The sequence below is a fragment of the Rhopalosiphum maidis genome, chromosome 3 (genome assembly GCF_003676215.2).
Source record: "Rhopalosiphum maidis isolate BTI-1 chromosome 3, ASM367621v3, whole genome shotgun sequence".
In the NCBI taxonomy this organism is placed as follows: domain Eukaryota; kingdom Metazoa; phylum Arthropoda; class Insecta; order Hemiptera; family Aphididae; genus Rhopalosiphum; species Rhopalosiphum maidis.
The window spans coordinates 72064593-72088106 of record NC_040879.1 but is presented as its reverse complement, the minus strand read 5'-3'; the positions used below and the strand labels follow the sequence as shown (position 1 = coordinate 72088106).

The 23514-nt window shown below is 29.7% G+C and overlaps 5 protein-coding genes across 7 annotated transcripts; 3 read left to right on the top strand and 2 right to left on the bottom strand.

Annotated features, from left to right (window-relative positions):
* Nucleotides 1-386: 386 nt before the first annotated feature.
* Nucleotides 387-4902, bottom strand: LOC113559047 (ATP-dependent RNA helicase DDX54-like). The gene is made up of 12 exons (XM_026964645.1): nt 4742-4902; nt 4482-4661; nt 4232-4405; nt 3435-3643; nt 3213-3359; nt 2923-3091; nt 2627-2837; nt 2326-2555; nt 2035-2235; nt 1199-1530; nt 834-1129; nt 387-658 (listed from the first exon to the last, which is right to left on the bottom strand). The coding sequence occupies exons 2-12, from the start codon at nt 4650-4652 to the stop codon at nt 456-458; spliced, it is 2343 nt and encodes a 780-aa protein (XP_026820446.1). The 5' UTR covers nt 4653-4661; nt 4742-4902; the 3' UTR covers nt 387-455.
* Nucleotides 4903-7531: 2629 nt separating this feature from the next.
* On the bottom strand, nt 7532-8830 carry LOC113559049 (THAP domain-containing protein 2-like). The gene is made up of 4 exons (XM_026964650.1): nt 8503-8830; nt 8172-8407; nt 7954-8073; nt 7532-7883 (listed from the first exon to the last, which is right to left on the bottom strand). The coding sequence occupies exons 1-4, from the start codon at nt 8574-8576 to the stop codon at nt 7711-7713; spliced, it is 603 nt and encodes a 200-aa protein (XP_026820451.1). The 5' UTR covers nt 8577-8830; the 3' UTR covers nt 7532-7710.
* A 115-nt stretch (nt 8831-8945) lies between these two features.
* Nucleotides 8946-11006, top strand: LOC113559048 (GPI mannosyltransferase 3-like). Of its 3 annotated transcripts, none has more exons than XM_026964649.1 (2): nt 8946-9195; nt 9374-11006. In XM_026964649.1, the coding sequence occupies exon 2, from the start codon at nt 9445-9447 to the stop codon at nt 10933-10935; it is 1491 nt and encodes a 496-aa protein (XP_026820450.1). In that variant the 5' UTR covers nt 8946-9195; nt 9374-9444; the 3' UTR covers nt 10936-11006. The 3 variants fall into 3 exon arrangements, with proteins under 3 accessions (XP_026820450.1, XP_026820449.1, XP_026820448.1); XM_026964648.1 differs by having other exon boundaries at nt 8946-9199; XM_026964647.1 differs by having other exon boundaries at nt 8946-9185; nt 9374-11005.
* A 1069-nt stretch (nt 11007-12075) lies between these two features.
* On the top strand, nt 12076-17086 carry LOC113556209 (mitochondrial import inner membrane translocase subunit Tim17-B-like). Its single transcript, XM_026961024.1, has 3 exons — nt 12076-12224; nt 15286-15466; nt 16522-17086. Exons 2-3 carry the CDS (start codon nt 15320-15322, stop codon nt 16855-16857), a joined length of 483 nt encoding a protein of 160 aa, XP_026816825.1. The 5' UTR covers nt 12076-12224; nt 15286-15319; the 3' UTR covers nt 16858-17086.
* On the top strand, nt 13576-14783 carry LOC113556208 (protein artemis-like). Its single transcript, XM_026961023.1, is given in 2 exon segments — nt 13576-13945; nt 13948-14783. Coding segments are annotated over 2 exon segments (1206 nt in total).
* Nucleotides 17087-23514: the final 6428 nt, after the last annotated feature.

Below are 23514 nucleotides of genomic sequence, written 5' to 3'. Positions count from 1 at the left end.
TTCTTATGCAGTCATGCCTGTTATATAATGGTAACTAAACTGACTACTTATGTCTAAGAGATCTTAAAATTTAACATCGACATTATACTTTTCCTCGAGTTTTGTAATTAGAATGGACTGGCATAATAATTACACAACTATATCATACAAATTGTCTGGAAATCATCATACTTTATAGAAAAAATACTAAATTGTCGTGTATTATATAATAATAATTTTAATAGAATATATTCATATTATATTAGGCACTCCAACGCTGACCTACAAATATTTTTGTACACATTTAGATACCAACAATTAATCTCAAATCATACATGAAATAGTTATTAATATACAGTGTTGTAATAACAGTAGGTTATGAAGGTAAAATGACAATTCGTTCACCGTAATTTAAAATAGTTAATATTTAATATTTTTATAATACGTAATTATACCACAACAATGACTTTTTAAAATTAAAATTTGTTAAACTTCGCACTCTTCTTACGGATCTTGTCTTTTTTCACAGGTTTCCTGCCATTTTTCTTTCTACGGTGTTCTTTAATTATTCTCTGTTTTAGAATGTGTTTGGTGTCTAATTTCAGACGGTGTTCAGATTGCTGTTCCCGCAATTTAGCGTTGTGACGACCCCAACGAGTGTCCAATTTAAACCGGAACACTAAAAGGACAAAATGCAAAGTTAACATAATTAATACATTAGTTGTTAAATTATATGATAACAAGAAAATGGATAAAAAAAAATTGGCAGATTATAATATTTTAGGAATAATTACTATTATTATTATTAATTTAATGGTAATGTTTTCCAGTAAGATTACATTTATTGTACTTACAAGGTGCAATTTTCTTTTGTTCTTCTTCATCATTTCCTTCTGCCGCAGAATTCTTCAATTTTGATTTCTCCTGCCATTTTTCATACCTATCACTTTTGTATGTAATTGGTATCCAATGCCCAGACTCGGATTTGATTTTTTTCACTTGATTTTTTTCAAGACTCTGTTTACTTACATATTTATGACTCACTGGGTCCCATTTACGTTTATTTGAATTTTGTTTAGCTAAAGATTGTTCTGAATCTCCCATTAAATCCAATATTCCTTCACTCGATTTTAAATTATCAACAGCCAATCTGAATAATACAACATGTTAAGTCACACGTTTAAAAAAGTTATAAAATGTTTATTTTTCATTTACTTACCCCTCTTCTGTATAACAATCAGCTGGTTGATATGGTATGAAATGTTCAGACTTAACTGGTTGTTTTGGTTGTTTTGTTTTTTTAAGATTTTTTTTCTTTTTTTGACCAGTTACACGAGGTCTTTGAGTGATAATATCGTTAAATGTTTCTTGAATTTCAGTTTGATTACTCGATGGCAAATCAACTTTTTTCAATCTTACTCCTTCAGGATCACTGAGTTGTTCACGCTTTTTACGATGATAGTTAATAACACTGGGCATATTTCGTTCTCTTAGTAATTTCATCTGAAGTAATGGTATTGAGTTTGTAGACTGGCCCATTTCAAAAACGGTCTACAAAAGAATATGATATTAATATTATTACAAAACTTAGTTGGTATTTAAAATTGGTTTGGATTAATAGGCACTTTTAGTAAAATAGGTCTACAAAAATATTTAAAATATTGTATTAAATATAAATTATATTCATACAAATTAAATGTTGTTTGTTTATCTTAATAAATAGCATACAATATTTGGTAGGTACATTGATAAAAGGGAATAAATGAATAAGTTAATTTTGAATATTTTTTGATCATTGAATTGTAAAAATACTCATTTTACTAACATTTTTTATAAAAATAAAAAAATAATTATTAACTTATCAGTTGTCTTTAATAAACTGTGAAAAATGTAATAAGTAGCAGTGATATTTTACTATGTATGGAAAAAATGGAATAAATAGACTTATTATATATTATAAAATATTATATTTGGTTTTTAGAAAAGTAGTGAATTTTAAGTTATTGAATTTATTCCCTTTTATTGTGCATCATACAATTGCAAACAATAACTTACAGTTTCTGGTCTAAAGTTTTTAATACGGCTAACAAAATCAATACGTCCCATATCTGCTGCAATTATTTTTTGAAACATTGGATGCTCTGCAATAACTGTTAAGTCAATTTTCTTAGCTCTACGAACACTATCAACTGAAGCACCTGGCCTAGACTTGATATAGTTTTTATAACCATTTGTACATGTTTTCAGAGAGTTGATCTAGAATAATATATAAAATATATTATAATCTATATAATAAATAAAGAAATAATATATTATTTGATTAAATATGTACAACATTTAACTTACCACATCAATGGATGATGTATACCAATTTGTCAGTTGTCCTAATTCTTCTTCCAACAACAATTGGGGCACTATACCGAAAAGGCCATCAGTATCATCTTCGGACTTGGGCGTTTCGAGCACAGGACTAAATGGACGGCCCAAAAACAAATGTAAATCTAATAAGTAACACATTTCATCACGTGTCACTAAACTATAGGCTTGACCAACTTTTCCAGCTCGAGCACACCGCCCTATAAAATTATAATGGGCAATGGTTATAATATAATAATAAAAATAAATTTTATATTTGCTGTTTACTTACCAACTCTGTGCACAAATAATTTAGACTTTGCTGGGAATGTGTAGTTAATAACTACATCCAACTGTGGAATATCTATACCACGTGCTGCTATATCAGTTGTTATGAGAGTTTTTACACTGCCAGTCTGAAATTTACTAGCATTTATTTTCCTGGCTGTTGGGTCCAAATCAGAATAAATGAATGTATTTGGTATATCTTGAAAATCCAGAAGCTAAAACATAGATGGACATGAAATATTATTTATGTAACAAGAATATACCTCAAAGATATTGAAATAATTTTTCAAGAGAACTTACTAAATGAATATAATCAACATGATGTTTGGTTGGAGCAAAAATTATAGTCATAGAATCTGGTTTGACCACATACTTCAAAAGGCATAAAAGAGCACCATCTCGTTCTTCAGGTCGTACATTTAGAAATCCTAATCCTAGTGTATCGGGTATTTTTGATTCCACATCCAATCTAAAGTTTAAAAAATTTAAGACTTATACTTAAGACAATGTTAACAACATTCAAAAGGTTAAATGGTTGAATAAAATCAAATTTTTATCAATATTACACTAAGAACAATAAAAATCTTAACCTTATGAGAACAGGATCAGAAAGTCCTGCTCGAGCAAATTGAACTAAAACTTTTGGCAAAGTAGCTGAAAAAAGTAAAGTTTGTCGAGTCTCTGGTAGACGAGCAATAATTTCTGTTAATTGTTCACCGAAACCCATTTCGAAAAGCCTAAAAAACAACAATATATTGGCTATAATATAGTAAATCGATTAAATAAATAGGAAACTGAATTGAGTAACTTACCTATCTGCTTCATCAAAAACAACATATTGAATATATGGCAACTTCAAAGACATTTCTACACATAAATGCAAAAATCGACCCGGAGTAGCTACAATAATATCTGGAGCACTGTGCATTATACTAAACTGGGCCTCCATTGGATCACCTCCTAATATAACGGCTGATTTCAAATTAGTAAACTTTCCTATTTCTTTTAAAAACTTCAATGTCTGAAATCATATTAATTTTATAAATTAATTTTTTTTGTAAATGAACATTACAAAGTTTTGTTCATTTATATTGATATACTATAAATGTATTCACTTACAAAAATCATACAGGCTTTACTATTTAGATTAAAGTAGTAATTTAACGTAATATTATTAGGTACTTAGCCACATTTATTAGTTATTATTATATTAATTTATTTTTTGATGAGAGTTATTATATAAGAACACAGTTATTAATTAATTTTACAAACATCAAGTAATTCAATACATAACATTGATTAACTAATGAATGTTTAAACGTTAATGGAATGATGGAACCACAAAAAAATATTATGGAATACTTCTTTCAAACAATTTAAAGAAGTATCAGGTACATACTATCAAATTAATTTCAAACACATTTAATTCATCGACTTCTAGTGCTATTCAATATATAAGATAAAATACACACATAAAGCTACAAATATAGTTAAATTAGTTAGGTAGTTTTAATTTTTTTTTTTTATAATGTCTATATGTGTTGGATACTAAGGATTTTAAAATATTGTATTCTCCAGTAATTAAAATTAAATTTTTAAAAAATATTACCTGAACAGCAAGTTCTCGAGTTGGTGATAAAATTAAAGCCCGTATTCCTCTGTGTCCATTTACAGTGTGCTGAGTCAATTTTTCAAACATTGGTATCAAAAAACAAGCTGTTTTACCACTACCGGTCCGAGCCATAGCTACAACATCACGGTTTTCCAAAGCAATAGGGATTGTCTAAAAGAAAAACAATAATGTCAAGAAATGCAAATAAATAATGTCAAGAATAACATAGTTTTAAATTTGGCCATACTTTTCTCTGTATAGGAGTGGGTACTTTGTAACCCCTTTTGAGTACTCCTTTTAGCACAGGGAAACTCAATCCCATGGCTTGGAAACCTCCAGATCTTTTGCCAGTTTTTTGTTTGACCTCTGGTTTTAATGTGGCTATATCATTAAAGCCAATTAACGTTTCTTCCTCCATTTTTCCAATCTGAATTCAAATGAAAAAACACATTATATTAAGTAGTTAACAGTTATCATCAAGCTACAATATTAAACGAATATACTCACTCGAATAAAGAAATAATTAAGAAATCACGATCCTCAGAAATATTTTTGGCTATATTCGATATTATAATGATTAATATTACGCTATGGCCTACGAATATTGTTGTTACTTGTTTCCTAAACCACGTGCCCTTTGATAATAATATTATTGATATAGAGCACGAGATTAAGATATCTCAATTCGTGATATAAAGATATCTTAATCTTATATTTATTATCTGTTATCAGTAAATTAATTTGAAGGTGGACCCACAGATATGTATAATAAACTAGATTGCTAACTGCTGCATCCTATCAATGTGTTTAGTTGAAGCAGACAGCAGCCATTTAATTCGAGGCCTATGGGCTTTATCACGGCCTTAGATTTGTTTGATAAGGAAGCCGATAAAAAAAATAAATAATTAAATTATAAAACAAATTTTTATTGCACGTTATTTTTCTTATTTAAACAAATTTTGTATCTAAATATCAATAACAATTTTTAACATAGTTTATTCAGATAGGTTAACAATTTTTACATGTTATAAAATAAAATGGTTTTACTGAGTTTCTGTCGTTTACTAGCAGTTTTCATAATCGAGGATGTTATTATTTTACTGTAAGAATATAATCTCACGTTAAGATAGGTTCTGGTTACTTTGTTTATAATATCGATTTTGTGAGGTCTTGCCAATAAATCTGTTGAATTCCAGCAAGCATCACATTTTGGAAATAGCGTGGTGTCTGTCGCCAGTGAGTTTTGGACATTTATCATAATTTTTAAATCCATATTTTTAATAAACATTTGTTTTTTATCCACCATAATGGTTTTAAATAATGTTTCTGTCAATTTAACAATTTTGTATACCCCATAAGAAGCATACTTCAAACCGCCTCTGTTTTTCATAATTGTAAAATATTTTGGTGTGGTATTATTTTGATAAACGTGATCATTTTCAATGTATGGATCTGTAATAGCTTCAATACAACCATCACATTTCAAAGTTGGGATTAGTTTTTTAACAATATATCCACTTATGTAATATAATATATTTTCAATAGTGATGCTATTAAAATCTAATTTATTGTACTGTTCTGCTAACAATGAAATATCAAATTCATTTTCTAAATTTTGTTCTGGTGCTTTATATTTCCATTTGATTGAAAAAAGAGAATCTTCATGAGGTGACATCAGTGTACAGTTTCCTGAGCTAAGTCTTATTGAAGTGTGCAATAAAGTACTTTTTAGAGCATGTTTGAATTGCAAACAGGTAGGATTATTATTATGACCCAATCGACCTCTCATAAATCCAAAAAAAATTTCTATTGCATCTTGGCTTAATTTGTATGTCAGAATAAATTTAAAATGTTGATTTATTAACAAATCCTTTGCTATAGCTATAGTAGATTTTATGGATGCAGCAAAACCTAATATGAATGTTTTTCTTTTACTTTTCCACAGATCTTGCCCAGTAGCTGTCTTCAGTGAATACAAATAGTCAATATTATTTTTCATTTTTGTTTCTAAGTATTGAATATTTTGTTTATTAATTGGTTGTTTAAAGCCTTTTGCATATGGGTTTCTGGAATTCAAGAAATCAAAAATCTCATCTACAACCCTGATGAATCTTATTGTTGCATCACAATTTTCAAAATCTTTTGAGGTCTTGGATAGAAATTGTAGAGAGTCTGCGACGGAACTGCTAAGTGTTTGAACTGCTAACTTTACCTTCATACTATTGCTTTTCCAATTTATATGTGAAGAGTTTATCTTGTTTGCCAATTTAAAGCCCATGTCGTTTTGCAGTTCAAATAATTTATGAATATATCTCCATTCAATAAGACTGTTGTTTGAATCTTTAAATACTCCTAGTGTTCCCAAAGCATTCCTAGCTAATTTAACATTATGGCATGCATCAGGTGTGAAATAAACATTAGCTTTAGTTGAAGTTATCGAAAAATCAGACTTGATAAAATCAAAAGGTTGGTCTAGATCACATCCTAGAGTTTTAAAAGTTGAAGAATTAGCATATGCTCCATCACAGGTGACTGCCACAACATTAATCCCAAATTTATCACATTGGGTAATAGCAATCCTAATTAATTGAGCTTGTACATTTGATTTAATTTTATCTACAAACCAATACCCAATTGGCCATTTCCATTTTTGTTTTAAGCTAGACAACATAAAAACTAAAACCTCCGTTGACTCTTTTTCACAGTCTTCAACTGTCAAACTATTACCATAGTCACAATAACCAACAAACCTTAAAAAATTTTAATTTATAAATTTATATCTAGTTATAATATATTCAACTATGAATAATATTTTCTAATAATACATACATATGACTAACTTTATCCCACTGAACTGATTTTTTAATACTCATGGAGTCTAATATCAAACAACAAAATTTGTCTTCTTTGGGAAATTTACCTATTTCTAATAGGACATCTTGTAAAATACCAGTTTCAGCATTTATATTTGATACCCAATTTCGTATAGCACTTGGATTAGGCAAAGAAATTGAAGTCCTTTAAATTACAATTTATTTTTCAAAATTACAATTTCTGTAACTCAAATATATAATTGTTTCAGTTATTGAGGATATATACCTACCTAACATAGTTATATGCTTTTGGAGAATAAAAATAAAGTGTAGTTGCAAACTTTTTTACTTCTTCGCTGTATCGCCTTGCAGTAGGAGCCACATTACCATTATTTATAATATCTTTTAAAAAAACCTCAGTAAAATTTTTTTCAATTATATTAGTAGTTTCTCTATCAGTACAGGATCCAATAGTAGACATCAATTGCTGATAAGAATAATTTTTATTAATAAAAATTACAATATAGTTTATTAATATATAAATATACAGTTAAGTTTCACTCATCCGGTAATCAGTCATCACTAATCACTAGAGGCATTTCACATATTATAATAACTTATTAAGTGTGTACTAAGACTAAGCCAATCTTTCTCAGTTAGCATTTACGTAAATACCTCAAGTGAATTTATTTTTGTGTTCTGCCTTCTAACCGTTTGTTGTAAAAGTTTAATTCGCTTTTTGAGGTTGGCTTTTTTTGGTGTATCAAACAATTTTTTTTTAAATTTTCTTTTAAGTGTTGGTGTATATGTAGGGGTATGAGGTGACTGGCTGGAATCTGCAACAAATTTAATACATGACAAAGCATTATTGTATATAAATTAAAATTGTTAACATATTTAACTTACTAGGTCCAATAAAAGTCAGATCGACAACTTCATAATTACACCCAGCATTTTCAACACCAGAATCAATAGGTAAATTAGGAGAAGTAGTTATTATATTAATTATATTTGATGAAGAAGAAACTGTAGATAAAAATGTAATTTACTTAATATAGGTAAGTAGTAGTAATAGGTAAGTAGTACAAATACAACATTGAATGTAAAGAAGAATTTAATTTTACCTGAAGAACTATAATTGTGATCAAATTTGTTGCTGCTTAAACATTTTATTGCTTTTTTGGAACAATCGAAATTGGATGGTATAGCTGTATTTTTTAATATAAGTTTTTCGGGGGCTTCAACAAATTCACTTTTATTAAAATGGAGACTGCATAAGCGTGAAAATTTTGTTGGAATGAAGTTATCTCTTTGGATAGAGTGCACCCATTTTTGTCTCCTTAACTCATCGATTGGAAATCTATAATTAAAAACAAAATATCAAACACATTATTAAAAGTGTATTTCAGTAGAGCTAATTATTTTTGATAACTTTTTTGTAAAGTATTTAGTTACCTAAATAATTTTGTAGTTGAACCAACAACCCCGTCCTTGCTACTGCATCCATCAGCACAGCACTTATATGGCATAATTGGAAAAATAGCATAAAAATATTAAGTCTCAAAACAATATACCTATTGCAAAAAACAGAACACAACAATACTGTCAACAGTGTCAACTACTCAGTTTTGAGTTTTCACAGTAGTACAGTACACAAGTCAACAGACAACAACAACAATTGATAAGGCAAAATCTACATCGGCCTCGATTAAAATGGCGGATAATAACTTCGCATATTATCATCAGTTAGCAATCTAGTTTATTATACATATCTGTGGGTGGACCTTATTTGAATAGCACTCATTTTATAAGTCGGTGGTTGGTACTCGTCATATTATAATATAAATATTATCTATTATTGTGCCACACATGAGCCGTAAGCTCATGTAAACATTAGATAAGATGAGATTTGAATTCTAAATTCTTATACATTGACAACTTAACTGACTGTACAGTAGTACAGTACTCAGTAAAACACTTAAAGTACCATGAAACTTACAAAATGCAAAATGCGGATACTAAATAATTATATTTCATTAAATAAACTCTCCAAAGTCTCAGTAATTCTCTTTAAAGCCTAAATGTATTATTAATTTAATTCATATTAATTAATGATCGTGTTTGTATTTTACAATTAGGTAATAGTTAGTAGGTATTTAATATTAATATGTTATAATATATTTACTCATTATTACTTATGTGTAATGAGTTTATATAAAAATTAATCATCTTTAAATTAAATGTTAAACAAATATAATAGTAAAATAAATTATCCTTTGGAATTTCTATGTCACAAACACTGATTAATACTTAATGTATTTTTCAGACTGATGATCAAAAAAAAAAGAAGACTACCTAATTAAGAAAAAGAAATGTGCAATTGTCCATTGTTGAAACATGAAATATCCAACATTGCTGACTGTTGTTACATCTTTATTGATCATAAGATTGTTCCATCTATACATAGTTCGTTCATGGTATGTCCCAGATGAATACTGGCAGTCTTTGGAAATAGCTCATTACGTTACTTTTGGTTATGGATATCGCACTTGGGAATGGATCGTTGGTATAAGAAGTTATATTTCCATCTCATGGATTGTAATACTATATAAAATTTTAAAATATTTCTCACTGGACACGTTACAACTTTTAATATGGAGTCCACGCTTTCTACAAACACTTTTTTCAACATTCTCAGATTATTGTTTTGTGTGCTGGATACAAAAACACGCTAAATGTTCAAATGTATTTTGGCCAGTAGTATGTTATATGTCAAATCCGTTTTTGGCATATTGTTCAACACGTACCTTAGTTAATACATTGGAAACCAACTTGACAACAATTGCATTGTATTACTACCCTTGGTCATTGAAAAATAAAGATGTGAAATTCTTATGGATAGTTGCTCTTGCTTGTATTATACGCCCAACCGCAATAATAGTTTGGTTTCCATTAATTGTGTTTGATTTTTTTGCTCATAAACGTTACACTGTAAATAATCTTATAAGATATATTTGTATTGGTTTGATGTCACTTATATTTTCTATAACGTTAGATTCTTACCTTCACGGTTCTTTTGTTGTTACACAGTGGAATTTTTTGTATTATAATATTATAAAAAAGGTCAATGCTCATTATTCTGTTGAACATTGTTATTGGTATTTTGTCAGTGGACTACCACCAGTGTTGGGACCAATATTTTTTATATTAATTTATTGTTTTATCAAAAAATTAAGGCACATTAATCTTTATGATACTGATTCCAAGTTGGCAATTACAATATTTTGGTCTTTGTCAGTGTTAAGTATGGTTTCTCATAAAGAACAACGATTTCTATTGCCATTGTTTCCAATGATATTCTTTATTACATCTCAACAAATTTCTATAGTTTGTAAAAAGTTTATAAAATTAGGAATTTTTACGATCATATTAAATATCATAATATTAATTTATTTGGGACGGTATCATCAAATAGGGTCTACCAAAGTTATGTCACATTTAGCTGAGATACCTCAAAATTCAACATTATTATTTCTAATGCCATGTCATTCAACTCCACTTTACAGTCACCTTCATTTGAATATAACTACAAGGATCTTAACATGTGAGCCAAATCTTCATGGCATATCAAATTATACTGATGAAGCAGATATATTTTTTGAAAATCCAAAGAAGTGGCTTGAAGAGTCGTATTCAGTTAAAAGTAATAATAGTTTTCCCACTCACATAGTTATGTTTGATAAACTATTAAACAAAGTACAAGGATTTTTAACTAAAGGAAAATATAAAAGTATTTTATCAATATTTCACACTGACTTTCCTTCTGTCAGAACTGGGCATTACATATATGTGTTTTCATGCATTGAATACCCTAATTATATAGTATAATTATTTTAAATTTTGTTTTCAGTAAAATATGAAATTTATTGTTTGATTATATTTTCATTAACAATGTTATCATTTTAGTTCTGTTATAAAAATATTGAAGTTTACATTAATTAATTGAAAATTATAAAATTATGTTAAATATATGTTACCAAATCATGTAAAATTTTGTTTTTAATCGTAAATTGTTAAGTTATCTTATTTTATATTACAATAATTGCAAATTTACAAAGTTAATACTTAATGGTTTTTTTTAAATTAAATACCTTGTATACATAATATATTGTAAATATGTAGTAAAATTATAACGGTTACTATGTTTCATTGTGAACATTGCTGTAATTTTTACTTATTTACAACCCAGAATAAATGCAAAAATTAAATGTCAATATAATCACAAAAAAAAAATAATTTAAAACTCAACAGTGCAATTGTCCAATACATTATTTCATTAAGGTAATCATTAATAAAAAATTATTTAATATAATATAATATAGTGTAATTATTTTTTTAACTGTGAACAATTGTTAAATAATTTTTTTTTAATTTTATTAGAAAATTTTAAATATTCAATTATAAGTAATAAGTTAAACTTATAACATATAATTTCTAAATTAATTTTAATCTATTCATTTTTATTTATTGTACTTCGTATTTTGATTTTTCTCTATTGAAATATATTTCTATTCTAATTATAAATTATCTTATATGAAAATATGATAGTAATTTGGACTTATTTATTTATTTTATTTATTTACAAAGAAATACTATAATAATAAGTAAAAACTGAGTGTATGTAATTAATAAATGTATTTTGGTAGGTATAAATAGTTTTTAATAAATTCCGGTTCAAACTGATTTTGGGCATTAACTGCAAACATGATGTTGTATTTTGTATAGTATCACCATTGGATATAGTATTTATAACCAATGGTATTACATATTGAATCTGTAATATTTGGCGTGACATACTTTTACAATACATATAGATAGACAGATAGTCCTCATTTTGTTATTGATCGTACGACGTACAAACAAGATTAAACAATTTATTAATTATTTTTGGGTTAAATAAATATATTTTTATCTCATAATTTTGAGTTTATGGCGGGAATTATACATTCCTTACAACCTCCTTGAAATCGAGAATGTTTGAATAATATTAATTTCTCACCTAACCATCAAATTATTAAATATCATTGATAAAAATATTATAAATATTAAATAAAATCCACAGAATAGAAATAATGGAATAAGAATAATTCTCTTCAACCTTTGTCGTTCTACTAAACGTAAGTAAAACATTAATAGTTGCACGTGCTAGACATATATTTTTTAAATTACATTAAAATAAAATACATTGATAGATATACTATTATACCTATATAATTTATCATTGTACCTCCAAAATTGTCAATGTAATATCAATATTCACTATTCAGTGGTTATTCAATGATTACAAAGGTTATTTATTAGCTTAAATTGGGTAAATGTTATTTTAAACTTGTTAGAGGTTATTAGTTACTTCTCAAGTTTAATCCTTATCCAACATATTAAATAAGTGGTGTTCTTAAAAAAAAGTAAAATTTAAGTGTTGTCACTGTCAAACAAACTTTTTGTTTGATAATGGATATACATATCTTTAATCAGCCACATTTAAACTTGATTTTAAATTATTTAATTTTGATGATTATCAATAAATGTGAAAATAAAGTTAAACATACATAAAACAAATTATTTTATTTAGATCATTAGTAAAAATATGTTAAATATTCTTTTAATACTTAAATTCTCTATACATTAAAATAATAACTGCAATATATTACTGGTTTTTCTTCATCCAAATACCAATTCTTAATTGGTTGGTATACCTAATAACTTTTTTCAATATTTTGAATTTTAGATTTAAAAATTATGAGTAGATAGGTTGAATCAATTGATATAATACAAAATATAATTTAAACATTATCATAAATTTATAAACTAATTAAAAATAATTAGGTATTTAAAAAAAAAAAATTTAAAAATATATTTATACTGTGTTTAATACCATAATTAAGCTATAACCATAATATATTGAGTAATCTTTAAAATTTAAATTAAGTGGATGTTGGCAAATATTTGTTTACTCTCTTTGACCAACATCCTACACACAATTTAGCAAATTTGAGTTCATCAGCCAATAGGTATAATTTTATGTTTTATGTTTATGTTATATTGGAGATATTTTACTTATTTATTACTGTTATATAATATTAATCAAATTTGTCATGTTACGTGTAGGTTAGAGGTAGCAAATAATGCATTGACATTTTAAATAAATACTTTCATAGTTACCCCCAGTATAGATGTATAGTGACATAATGTATTTCTATGTACTTATTTATAATTAACCACAATATTTAAAAATGTATATATTCTCTGTTTAACAACTAAGTATTATTAATTAATTTTTTAATGTATATTTTAAGATACTTAAAATAAATTTTAAACTGTTTTTATGACTGTATGAAACTAGTTAGTAGTATAAAAATATGTATATTATTTAAAACTATTTATTATTAATATTATTTAAAATACTGAATTGAAAATGGAGTGTTATGATTTCCTGGGTTTTCTTAAATATTTTGCTATTCCAGGAAAATGTCTACCTTTTGTGGAAAATTAGAAGATAAGGAATTATCATTCATTGGCATTGATTCTTTTGAGTCACATCTTCTGAATTGTTCTATTTTTATGTTGTCTCATATTCATAAAGACCACATGCGTGGAATTCAAGATCATTCTTTTCAAGTGACATTCAATAATACTAAAAACATGATGCTTTATACATCACCGTTGACAATAACATTTTTAAAACGAAACAAAACCATTAATCTTAGAGAAGATAAACTTATATCTCTTGAAATTGGTTTCCCTAATTTATTGAAAGTATATTCTGATATTTTTGAATACATTTGTGTGACTCTCTTACCAGCTGGACATTGTCCAGGATCAGTCATGTTTTTAATTGAACTGGTGCACATCACATTTTATATACTGGAGATTTCCAAATACAATTACAAGATTTCAAACTATTTAAACCACTTTTGATAAATAATGAAGGTAGTCGTGGTCCAAAGAATATATCTGCTTTGTATTTAGACACTACTTTTGCATCAAAAAAATATTATGAATTTCTAATGAGAAAAGAGAGTAGTGCTAACTTGATAAAAGTATTTGAAGAATGGTTACATCAAGACCTTAATAATAAAATTTGTTTGTGAATGCCTGGATATATAGGTATAGAATATGCCATAATTGAAGTTGCCAAACATTTCAAATGCTCTGTTCATGTGCATAAACAAAAATACGAAGAATCGTATAGTTCAATAGCAGAATTAGACAACTTTGTAACTCCAATTTATACTAATAATAGAATACATGCATGTTCAAAAAATGAATGTGACACTGATAATATTAACTGTATGGAATTAAATAAAAATGTTAAATGTGTACATATTAATGCCCTAGCATTTACTAAAGATGTGATAAACACTGGGGGTCATGGAATTGTTAAAAATAATATAACCAGAGTTTGTTATTCTAGCCATCCTAGTTGTAAGGAATTAAGAGAAATTGTCAAGTTCCTTAATACAGAAAAATTATATTTTATTGTAATAGTTAATCAAACACATAAAGAGATATATGATATTTTAACCGAAAATAATTGGACTCCTAGGGCAGTAAAGGAAGATATTATAGAAAATCTAAAAGTGGTTTTAAAACTCTCCAATAAATTTAAAAACAATCTAAATAGAACAGAAGTTTTAAACAAAAGACCAAGACTTGAATCTCCTGAAAGAGAATGAATCTTAAACCTAATTAATTATAATTTTTAAATAATAAGATATTTTATAAAATACCTACTATTATTTGCTTAGTATAATTCTATTAATCAAATGTTGAGTTACTATCTTTAAATTTGTGTATGTATGTGTGTATATATATAATCATATTTGCATATTTGCCATGTTAAATATTTTGATTTTTAGTTTGTAAACAAATAAGGTTTTTACTAAGTGGTTCACAATATAAAATTATTATCAAGAAACTTGTAAAAACTATTTCTGAAAATAAATAAACAAATTAAATTATAAAATAATGGTTTTAAAGATAAATATCTATTGGTTATAAAATTAGACTTAGTATATTATTTATAATTACCTACAATGATATTGCTATTTATAATAACTACGTTTTTGAATAATAATTTTGTATTAAAAATCTCCCAACAAACATTTTATAATTTATAAATGCTTAGGATTTTATTTTCATGGACATTTTAACAATATACATTACTCGGCTTTTCAGATATTTTAAAAACCTGGTACAGCTATAAAAAACCATGGAAGAATTTGGAAGAGAACCATGTCCAATGAGAATATTAGAAGATCTTGGTGGAGCTTTTGCAATGGGTCTCATTGGTGGTGGTATTTTTCAAGGTATAAAAGGCTTCCGTAATGCTCCCACTGGAGTTAACAGACGTTTTAATGTAAGTTCAATTTTTTTTATTTTAGAAAATTCTAAATAATACAGAAAAATCTTGATTGGTCACATTTGTATAGGATGTACTATGATTTATAAATTAAGTTTATTTCTCACATTTATATATTTTTTCTATGTATAAATGATATATAACTAAATATTTAAATCCAAATTTTTTATATTTAATATTTAACTAATAAATTTGTTGAGTTTTTCAACTTTAAACTTCTAGCCAATAATAAATGTTATTTTAATTTATAAACAAGATTCAAGCAAAATAAAAATAATTAATAATATATACTTTAAAATTCAAATGTCAAATTTTAAGAATATTATATTATACAACTTTAAGAATTGATAACAGCATTCAGCAGTTTGGTTTATCCATGAACTGTTTATATTTTTATGCATAAAAATACTGTGGATAATTTAATAATATTCAATATTGATTAAACTATAGTTTAGATTTTACAAGTCTATAAAACTATAAAAGCACTAAAAATATTTTCTAAAGTTATAACAACCTATTATTTAACATGTTTTATTATATTATATTAGCAGCTTATAAAACTATTAAATGTTAGGGTTATTTAAAAATTTTGAATTATAAAATTAGTAACTGTTTTGTAAGCTTACACTAAAATAATTATTAAAAAAAAAAAAAAACTGGAAGTCTGCTGTAGTCAACTGTGATGGGGGTGTATTCAATTTTAATTAAATTATAAATTAGTGTATACTTTGAAAACAGTTCTTTGTAAATATTTAAATTATTTTTGCTATAAATAATTCATTTTTATTTAAGCATTATGATAGGTTATATTTATTTTTTTCAAAAAGTAAATTGTATATTTAGCAGGTATAATATAACTCCATATGAACTTGTTGTTAAACTTAAAATCAATACTGAAGCTTCATAGAATGTAGTATGATTAAGAGCTGGCGGTATTTTTTGTTATTACATCCAAATTGTTATGAATTATTATGTATGATTTAATTAATTTAATTATATTATTTTAATTTTTGTCAGTATACTAACTATAAACCAATTTTGGTATTTTTTAGGGAGCTTTTCATTCTGTTGCAACCAAAGCACCCAACATAGGTGGTAGTTTTGCCATATGGGGAGGATTATTTTCAACCATTGATTGTTCACTAGTTGCCATCAGAAAAAAAGAAGACCCGTGGAATTCTATAGCTAGCGGTGCTTTGACCGGTGGTATATTAGCAGCACGTAATGGAATACCAGCTATGACAGCTAGTGCTGTTTTTGGAGGATTACTATTGGCAATGATCGAAGGATTTGGATTATTTTTTATGCATATGTCAGCCGAACAATTCAGACCTCAACCACCAGTATTTGAAGATCCAACTCAAATTAACCAACCTAACGCTAGTTAATTCAACAAGCCTATAAATATTTCTTTTAGAGTTATGTATAATATTCTTATATGTAGTTATGCAATCAATATACTTGTTACTTTTTACCTAATTATACAGAATTTATGTGGACAAATGATAAAAAGAAATGGCCTTCTACGATGACATTTTCATGTTGGCCTTAGTCAATAAATCATAATATTGTCATTAATTGTTTCTCATTGAAATAAAAATTAATTTTTATTATGAATTTACATCATATTAACTAATAAGACTTGAATACTATAAGTATGCATATTAAACATGCCAGTTGGCAGTTAATTTGTTATACTATAATATATATATACACAGAGTGTATTACGAAGTTCTGACAAATTAAATAACTTGTGTTCTAATCACTAATTTTTTATTTTATATTTCAAAATAGTCAATTTATAAATATATTGAACAAAATAGTTTTAAAGTTTACAGTATTTAATTTGAATAATCTGTTTACGACTTGAATGTTTATATATTCATTCAACTTTCTGCTACTGGGTAATTTAACATAACCAAAAATAAAAACCAGTAGTCAAAACAAAATTTTTATCTGGAGTTAATGATAGCCATATTTGAATACTGATGTCTGATAATAATATGAACATTTAATACAATAGACATGGTGGCGAATATTTAAACCTTCATAAGTCGCAAACGGATTACTCAAATTAAATACTGTAAACATTATAACTATTTTTTTCAATATGTTTATAAATTGGCTATTTTTAATTTTTTAATTTCTGTACAAAAAAATAAAAATAAAAACATTTAAATACATGTAGTATAAGCGTCTATTAATTTTAAGAAAAAATAAAAAAAAATATTGAGTAGAATTCAAATTATTTCATTTGTTCGAATTTCGTGATACACCTTGTATATATAAATAATTGTCTGCAAGTTAATATCTATGTTGTATACCTATTTAATTTTGTATAATATTGTTATAAGAAAACGAGCTAAAAGTGTGTAGTTGTAGTTTAGTCAAATTGACTAAGTCAATAGTCATTATTATATATACGGTCATACTTAAATTCATAAATAAATGTAGGTAAATTATAAATTACATTTTTAGCTGTAAAATTAGAGGTATTACATTTTTCTTGTGCTCATAATTAATATGTAAATTGTAATGTTCTAAAAAACAACGACTAACGACAAAATATTATTTTAGATTTTATAGTCACACGCCAATATACTCAATAAATGGCAACGTTGCACGATTTTCACTTGATCTGAATCGGGCGCAAATGGGCTAAGATAAATGGGTTGCGTCGATTTTACAAATAATTATTTTTTATGGTATGTTAATATATATTATATACGTATATGATATATAAAAAGGTAAATAAAATGTTAAAAACGTCAAAATTTTCAGAAAAATAAACTAAAAAATGGCTATTTTTGATTTTTTTGAAAATAATTAAATAAACAATAATTTTTTTAAACTTTTTTACCAAAACATTAAATTAAAATATGAAATCAGAAATATTGAAGTACTTGTAGTCCTTGTCCCGGTGAGTCTTTTAAAATAAAACAACTATTATCCATGATTTCAAGAGATATCGCAATGGGTAAATCCTCGTGGGATATTTTGTACTTATATAGTAGCATATTATTTTGGTTGATTTTTCGGTGGGGTGTCCAAAACGTCCCTTAATGACACGGTGAAATTCAAATAATTCGTAGACACCTATTCTAGACAAACTGTATACTATTAGCTTAAAAATATACATCGAAACGTGACGAGTTTCGTCGGATCGAATAAAATTAATTTCACTTTTGCAGTGGATATAAATATTTCTATAGGCACAAATAAAATAATAATAAACTGGGCTATTTTTTCGATTTTGTGGAGGAGAGGTGTACGGAAATCGGAGAACAACACCCTCACCCACGACTTACCAAAATACCCCGCCGACGCCCGACAGACACCAGTGACCAGTCGTTTGCGAAAGTATATCGTCGCGCGTCATCACGATTGACGAGCCGCAGTGAATTAGTGTGAGGAACACGTCAGGGCAAGTGGCAGGTCGGCTGGCATCGACCGTTAGGAATAGTGTTATTGCTACCACTGACCAGCACCACAAACAGCGGTTGCTCCCTTATGGAGGGCGATGGATCCAGAAAGCTGTGGTATAAGAGAGTGTAACACGGCGATCTGCACGTCGACGTTTCGAATAGCACTGCCCTTCCAGGCCCATCACGTTAACCGATACAGGAACGACGCACGACGAGGACCGGCAGTGTTTTGGCGTACGCGAAACAAGAGCGCCGATCGGTGACCGGTGGTGGTAACTGGTAAGTCGCCTCGCACGTTCTCCGGCCGACGCGACGTGATCGCGAGCGTCATATTTTACTCAGGTGCACACGTGCCACTAGACACTCTGGCGGCCCCGGCGGGCGCTGTCAGCTTTGATCGCGCGGTGCGACAGACAACTGCGACAACGCTGCTTCCGGTATGCCGATGGTGGTGATGGCGATTGCTTATTGCGGCGGCGCAGAATTCACGGGCCGTGTTTTGTTTAGGAAATAATCGTCAGCAGTGCCGACCCGTGGCAGACGTGGTTTCCGGGCACTGTGCTGATGCGCGACCGCATGATGAAAATTAAACAATATGCGGCGGTTGACCGTTGGCCACCGATTTCACATCACTTCACTCTTGTTTACGTCGTCATCGCCTTCGCGCGCTAAAGCCGCTCGCCGTCCGTCGCTTCTCGATCGGCAGCCGTCACAGCAGTCACCACGCACCGGCCCGTACAAACAGGATAGGATTTAGGAATGCGGAGGTGTTGGGTCCGTTCTTAGGACCCTTAGTGATGTGGCTATTATTTTACAATTTCACGTAATAATATAATGTTTTAAAATTATTTACAGCAAACAATTAATATTTTAATCAAAAGTAGTGTAGAAAAAATGTAACAACATTAAAAACAATTAACACGAAAATTAAATAATATAATATAAATACAAATAGTCGATTATTTGAAATCATATTCAGATTATATTTATACTCGTGCAATTTAGAGTGGTCCGGGGTGCGTATTACCCGCCGGCTACCGCACGGCACACATCATCACTCGTCGCGCAACATATATGCATGCAACACAATGCATTATGTTGCACTATTGCACTTTTACTCCGCGGCCCGTATTATTTTATCGCTTTATCAGTTATATTACATAAATCTTCAGTCTTCCAGGCATAATAATTACCCACGGGCCACTACTGATGAGGACTGTATAATCTGCGTGCGTTCGCTATACCCATTACGTGCACAGATAACATGAATAATAAACATTTATTATTTTACATATCTGTATATGATTGCGTGCACGGTGCAACTATTCAAGATTGTCAGTCGTTCAAGTCATCGAACTCTTATTAAGTACCTACCTAATAACAATGTATCAAAATACTATACGAAGGGTTTCACGGTTGTCCGAAAAACCTATTTTATGCATTAATATATTTTGTAATAGGTATTATACTATTATACCATACGGTATTACAGTTTTTTGGAATAGTAAACTGCTGTAAAAACTTAAACAATATAAATAATATATTATGTATATCTACGCACTACGTAAATATACGTTGCGCATGTTGAGTAATGTAGGTAGTGCCTTTTCTGAACAACAATACTATATGTCATATAGGAACAATGGCGTGTCCAGGAATTTTAATAGGAGGCTATGTTGTAAGTAATTCCAGCGGATTGTGTGGGGTAGGGCCGGTAGGGGGTGGGGCTGAACTAAAGATGGAAATAAGTTATAAGTGTGTTATATTCCGAGCTTATAATATTGTATTGTATTGTATGTAAATGGGTTGATTTTAGATCATTGTCTATACTATAAATATAAGCCTTGAGGAAAAACTTCGAAGCAGCTGTTGATAACCTATAGTCTATACTACCGAACTACATTTTGTACAAGCGCTGTCCCGTGTATAGTTGATAATAAAGTATAAGTATGTATAGTAATAGTAGCACGGAGTCAAAAAAAATATCAATTTTATTATTTCTAGGATATATAGCGCTGGAAATACAAATTTCTAGTTACTTATTGAAGACGTAAGTTTTGAATTTTGAAACTTCCATTCACGATTAAGTGTGTTGGTGAAACGATATACCTACACATGTAGTAAAAGTGAATTTTTATTCTCATATGGGCCACGGTCACTTGTAGACAGTTTTTTGAAAAAAAAAACTATTTTTACGTCTTTTTAAGAGTGAATGGTATTCGCGAGACTTCCAAAAAAAGATTAGAATGTATATAGAAAACAAAAATATTTAAATCTTTCAAAACAAAAATAATTTCAATGATCTAAAAATTCATTACGAAAGGCCTCGAAAACCCGTTTTTTTTTAAAATCACTACGTTAGATATATGCATTATCTGGGTGAAGGAAAACATTTTTAATTTCGAAACTTCACACACACACACATCATATAATATTCACATCTGCGCATTAGGCGAAGTAATTGCGGTAGGTACGACAAAATATGGATTTGCGTAGTAACATAATAAAGTAAATGTAATCATTACACATTATTTGACACTATTTTTTTGAGTTTATCTCAAATCGAATTCGTACTGCGTAATTATAATGAATTCAAAAATATTAATTAGTGTGCAATTACTATTTACTAATACCCGCTACCGCCGAAGTTGCCAAAAAGATGTTTTAGTACAACTAGTACAAGCAACTATAGCAACGTTCGAAAAGTTTGAGTTCAGCACGATGTGAAATGTATGGAGTACCTATACCTATACTAATGTTGTAAATCAAAAGTGTCAACTAAAAATTCGTCTACAAATAATAAATAAGAATAATAAATGTAATCGTACACACAGGGCTCCCACAAGGGGGGGGGCCGTTGAAATTTAATCGTTATTTTTGAAATGGGCCCGGACAAACGTTTAGTACCGGAGCCCGAGATCGTGTGTGGGGGCCCTGCTGCATACACGTGCACACATTGCAGTTTTGCACTGTACGACATGTTTAGCACGGTTATTGTCATTCAGCAGTGGCCGCAAGCACGGTGTAATCGAACGACAAGGCACGCGGGACGCCGAACGTAATAATAATAATAATAAAAAAACTCGCGTGTGTGTTACCAGTACGCGCGCGGGAAGTTAAACTTCTTTTGAACGGTACTCGCTGAGTGAGTGAAAAAGAAAGTAAGGCATGGATAGAATGGGGCAATGAGGATAATAAAGAAAGAAAAGAAATTATAATACGTAATATCATTATTATTATGTGATATTATGTATATGACGCACTGATACGCTTCGCACCGCCGCCCCGACGACCGTATGAAATCATCTCGGACGATCATTCCGTTTTTATCTAAATATTTATCTCATTAATATTATTGTTGAGTATTCTTTGTTTAATAACCCAACCGAAAATACTGTCGCTTAAACCCATGTTTACAAAATACAGCTACGACAATCCGCGGCTGCGCACAACGACATGTCCGTGTTTGCGTTCGTACGGCCGCCCGTTCGCTTTTTTTTTCCTCACTACCCTGCGTAAAGAGGTTTAACTTTAATAATAATAACGGTAACGATAATGCGCGCGGTCGGTTTTCGCAATCGGAGACGGCCGACGACGGCGCGCGAGAGGTGACGAGACAGCCGCCGCTGGCAGCCAGGCGACCACCGCGGTGGCCAGTGACGGCCGCGTCAACGTGATCGCGTCGTCGCGCGCTACCTGCTGGCCGGCTGCCAGTTCTGCGCGCGCTGTATTCGCGCGTACGCGTCCCAGCGACCCGCCCCTATGCAGACGACCGCCCGCGGCTGCAGATCTCGCCGACGGACCGGCGTTTACCTGCACCCGACGTAAATCGTAAATCACCATCGCGGTCACACGACCGCCGTCTGCCGGCGAACAGGTTTCCGGCGACGGTCCGTGGTCGCGGCAAGACGTCCACAATAAAATATGATATAGTACTCTGACTTCGGCAGCGGCCGGACGGACTCACGCAGAGTCAATACGGTGATTTCACAACACGCGCGTTTCTCGCGCAGACCCAAACCGCCGACGACGGCGCTTTTTATTCGATCGTCTCCGCCGCTAACGATGGTATCTCGGTACGGCTCGTTGCTGACGATGCCAGTGACGTGCTCAGCTTTTTTGAAAGGGGGGGGGGATATTCGTTTTTGACTTGTCACATACCCTAAATTTTTTTTTTCATGTAGACAATATATCATTACAAAAAAATCCAGAGGGGGGATATGACTCCCTGATCCATGTACTAGGGCGAGTAGCTTATGAGTTGTACGTATTTAAAGTTTAGACAAGCGGAGTAGTGGACGAAAATTTTGCGGGGTAACCCCGTACCACTCCACTCCGAGCATCTAAACTTTAAATAATTATAACTCATAAACTACTCGCCCTAAACGTATCAAAAAACTCAAAAAAATATTTAAAAACAAAACTGTTTAGTAAAAACGTTGTTTTTTAACAACTTGAAACTATGTAAAAATCAAAATTTGGATATGTGCATAATTTAAGCTTAATAATGGGGTGAGCATGCTTAAAACAATCACCTCGTATATACACATATTATTTAAAATAAAAGATTTTGGGGTGGGCTCTAGCCCAAACCATCCCCCCCCTGGATACGGAACTGGT

Bases quoted from the DNA above. Each gene is read 5' to 3' on its own strand.
- LOC113559047 (XM_026964645.1), bottom strand. From the start codon at position 4,652: ATGGAGGAAGAAACGTTAATTGGCTTTAATGATATAGCCACATTAAAA. The intron at 3,644-4,231 runs GTAATATTTTTT...ATATGATTTCAG, and splicing joins CTCGAGAACTTGCTGTTCAG to ACATTGAAGTTTTTAAAAGA. The intron at 1,130-1,198 runs GTAAGTAAATGA...TGTATTATTCAG, and splicing joins GATTGTTATACAGAAGAGGG to ATTGGCTGTTGATAATTTAA.
- LOC113559049 (XM_026964650.1), bottom strand. From the start codon at position 8,576: ATGCCATATAAGTGCTGTGCTGATGGATGCAGTAGCAAGGACGGGGTT. The intron at 8,074-8,171 runs GTAAAATTAAAT...TTTTATCTACAG, and splicing joins TCACAATTATAGTTCTTCAG to TTTCTTCTTCATCAAATATA. The intron at 7,884-7,953 runs GTAAGTTAAATA...AATTTGTTGCAG, and splicing joins TCTGACTTTTATTGGACCTA to ATTCCAGCCAGTCACCTCAT.
- LOC113559048 (XM_026964649.1), top strand. From the start codon at position 9,445: ATGAAATATCCAACATTGCTGACTGTTGTTACATCTTTATTGATCATA.
- LOC113556209 (XM_026961024.1), top strand. From the start codon at position 15,320: ATGGAAGAATTTGGAAGAGAACCATGTCCAATGAGAATATTAGAAGAT. The intron at 15,467-16,521 runs GTAAGTTCAATT...GGTATTTTTTAG, and splicing joins GAGTTAACAGACGTTTTAAT to GGAGCTTTTCATTCTGTTGC.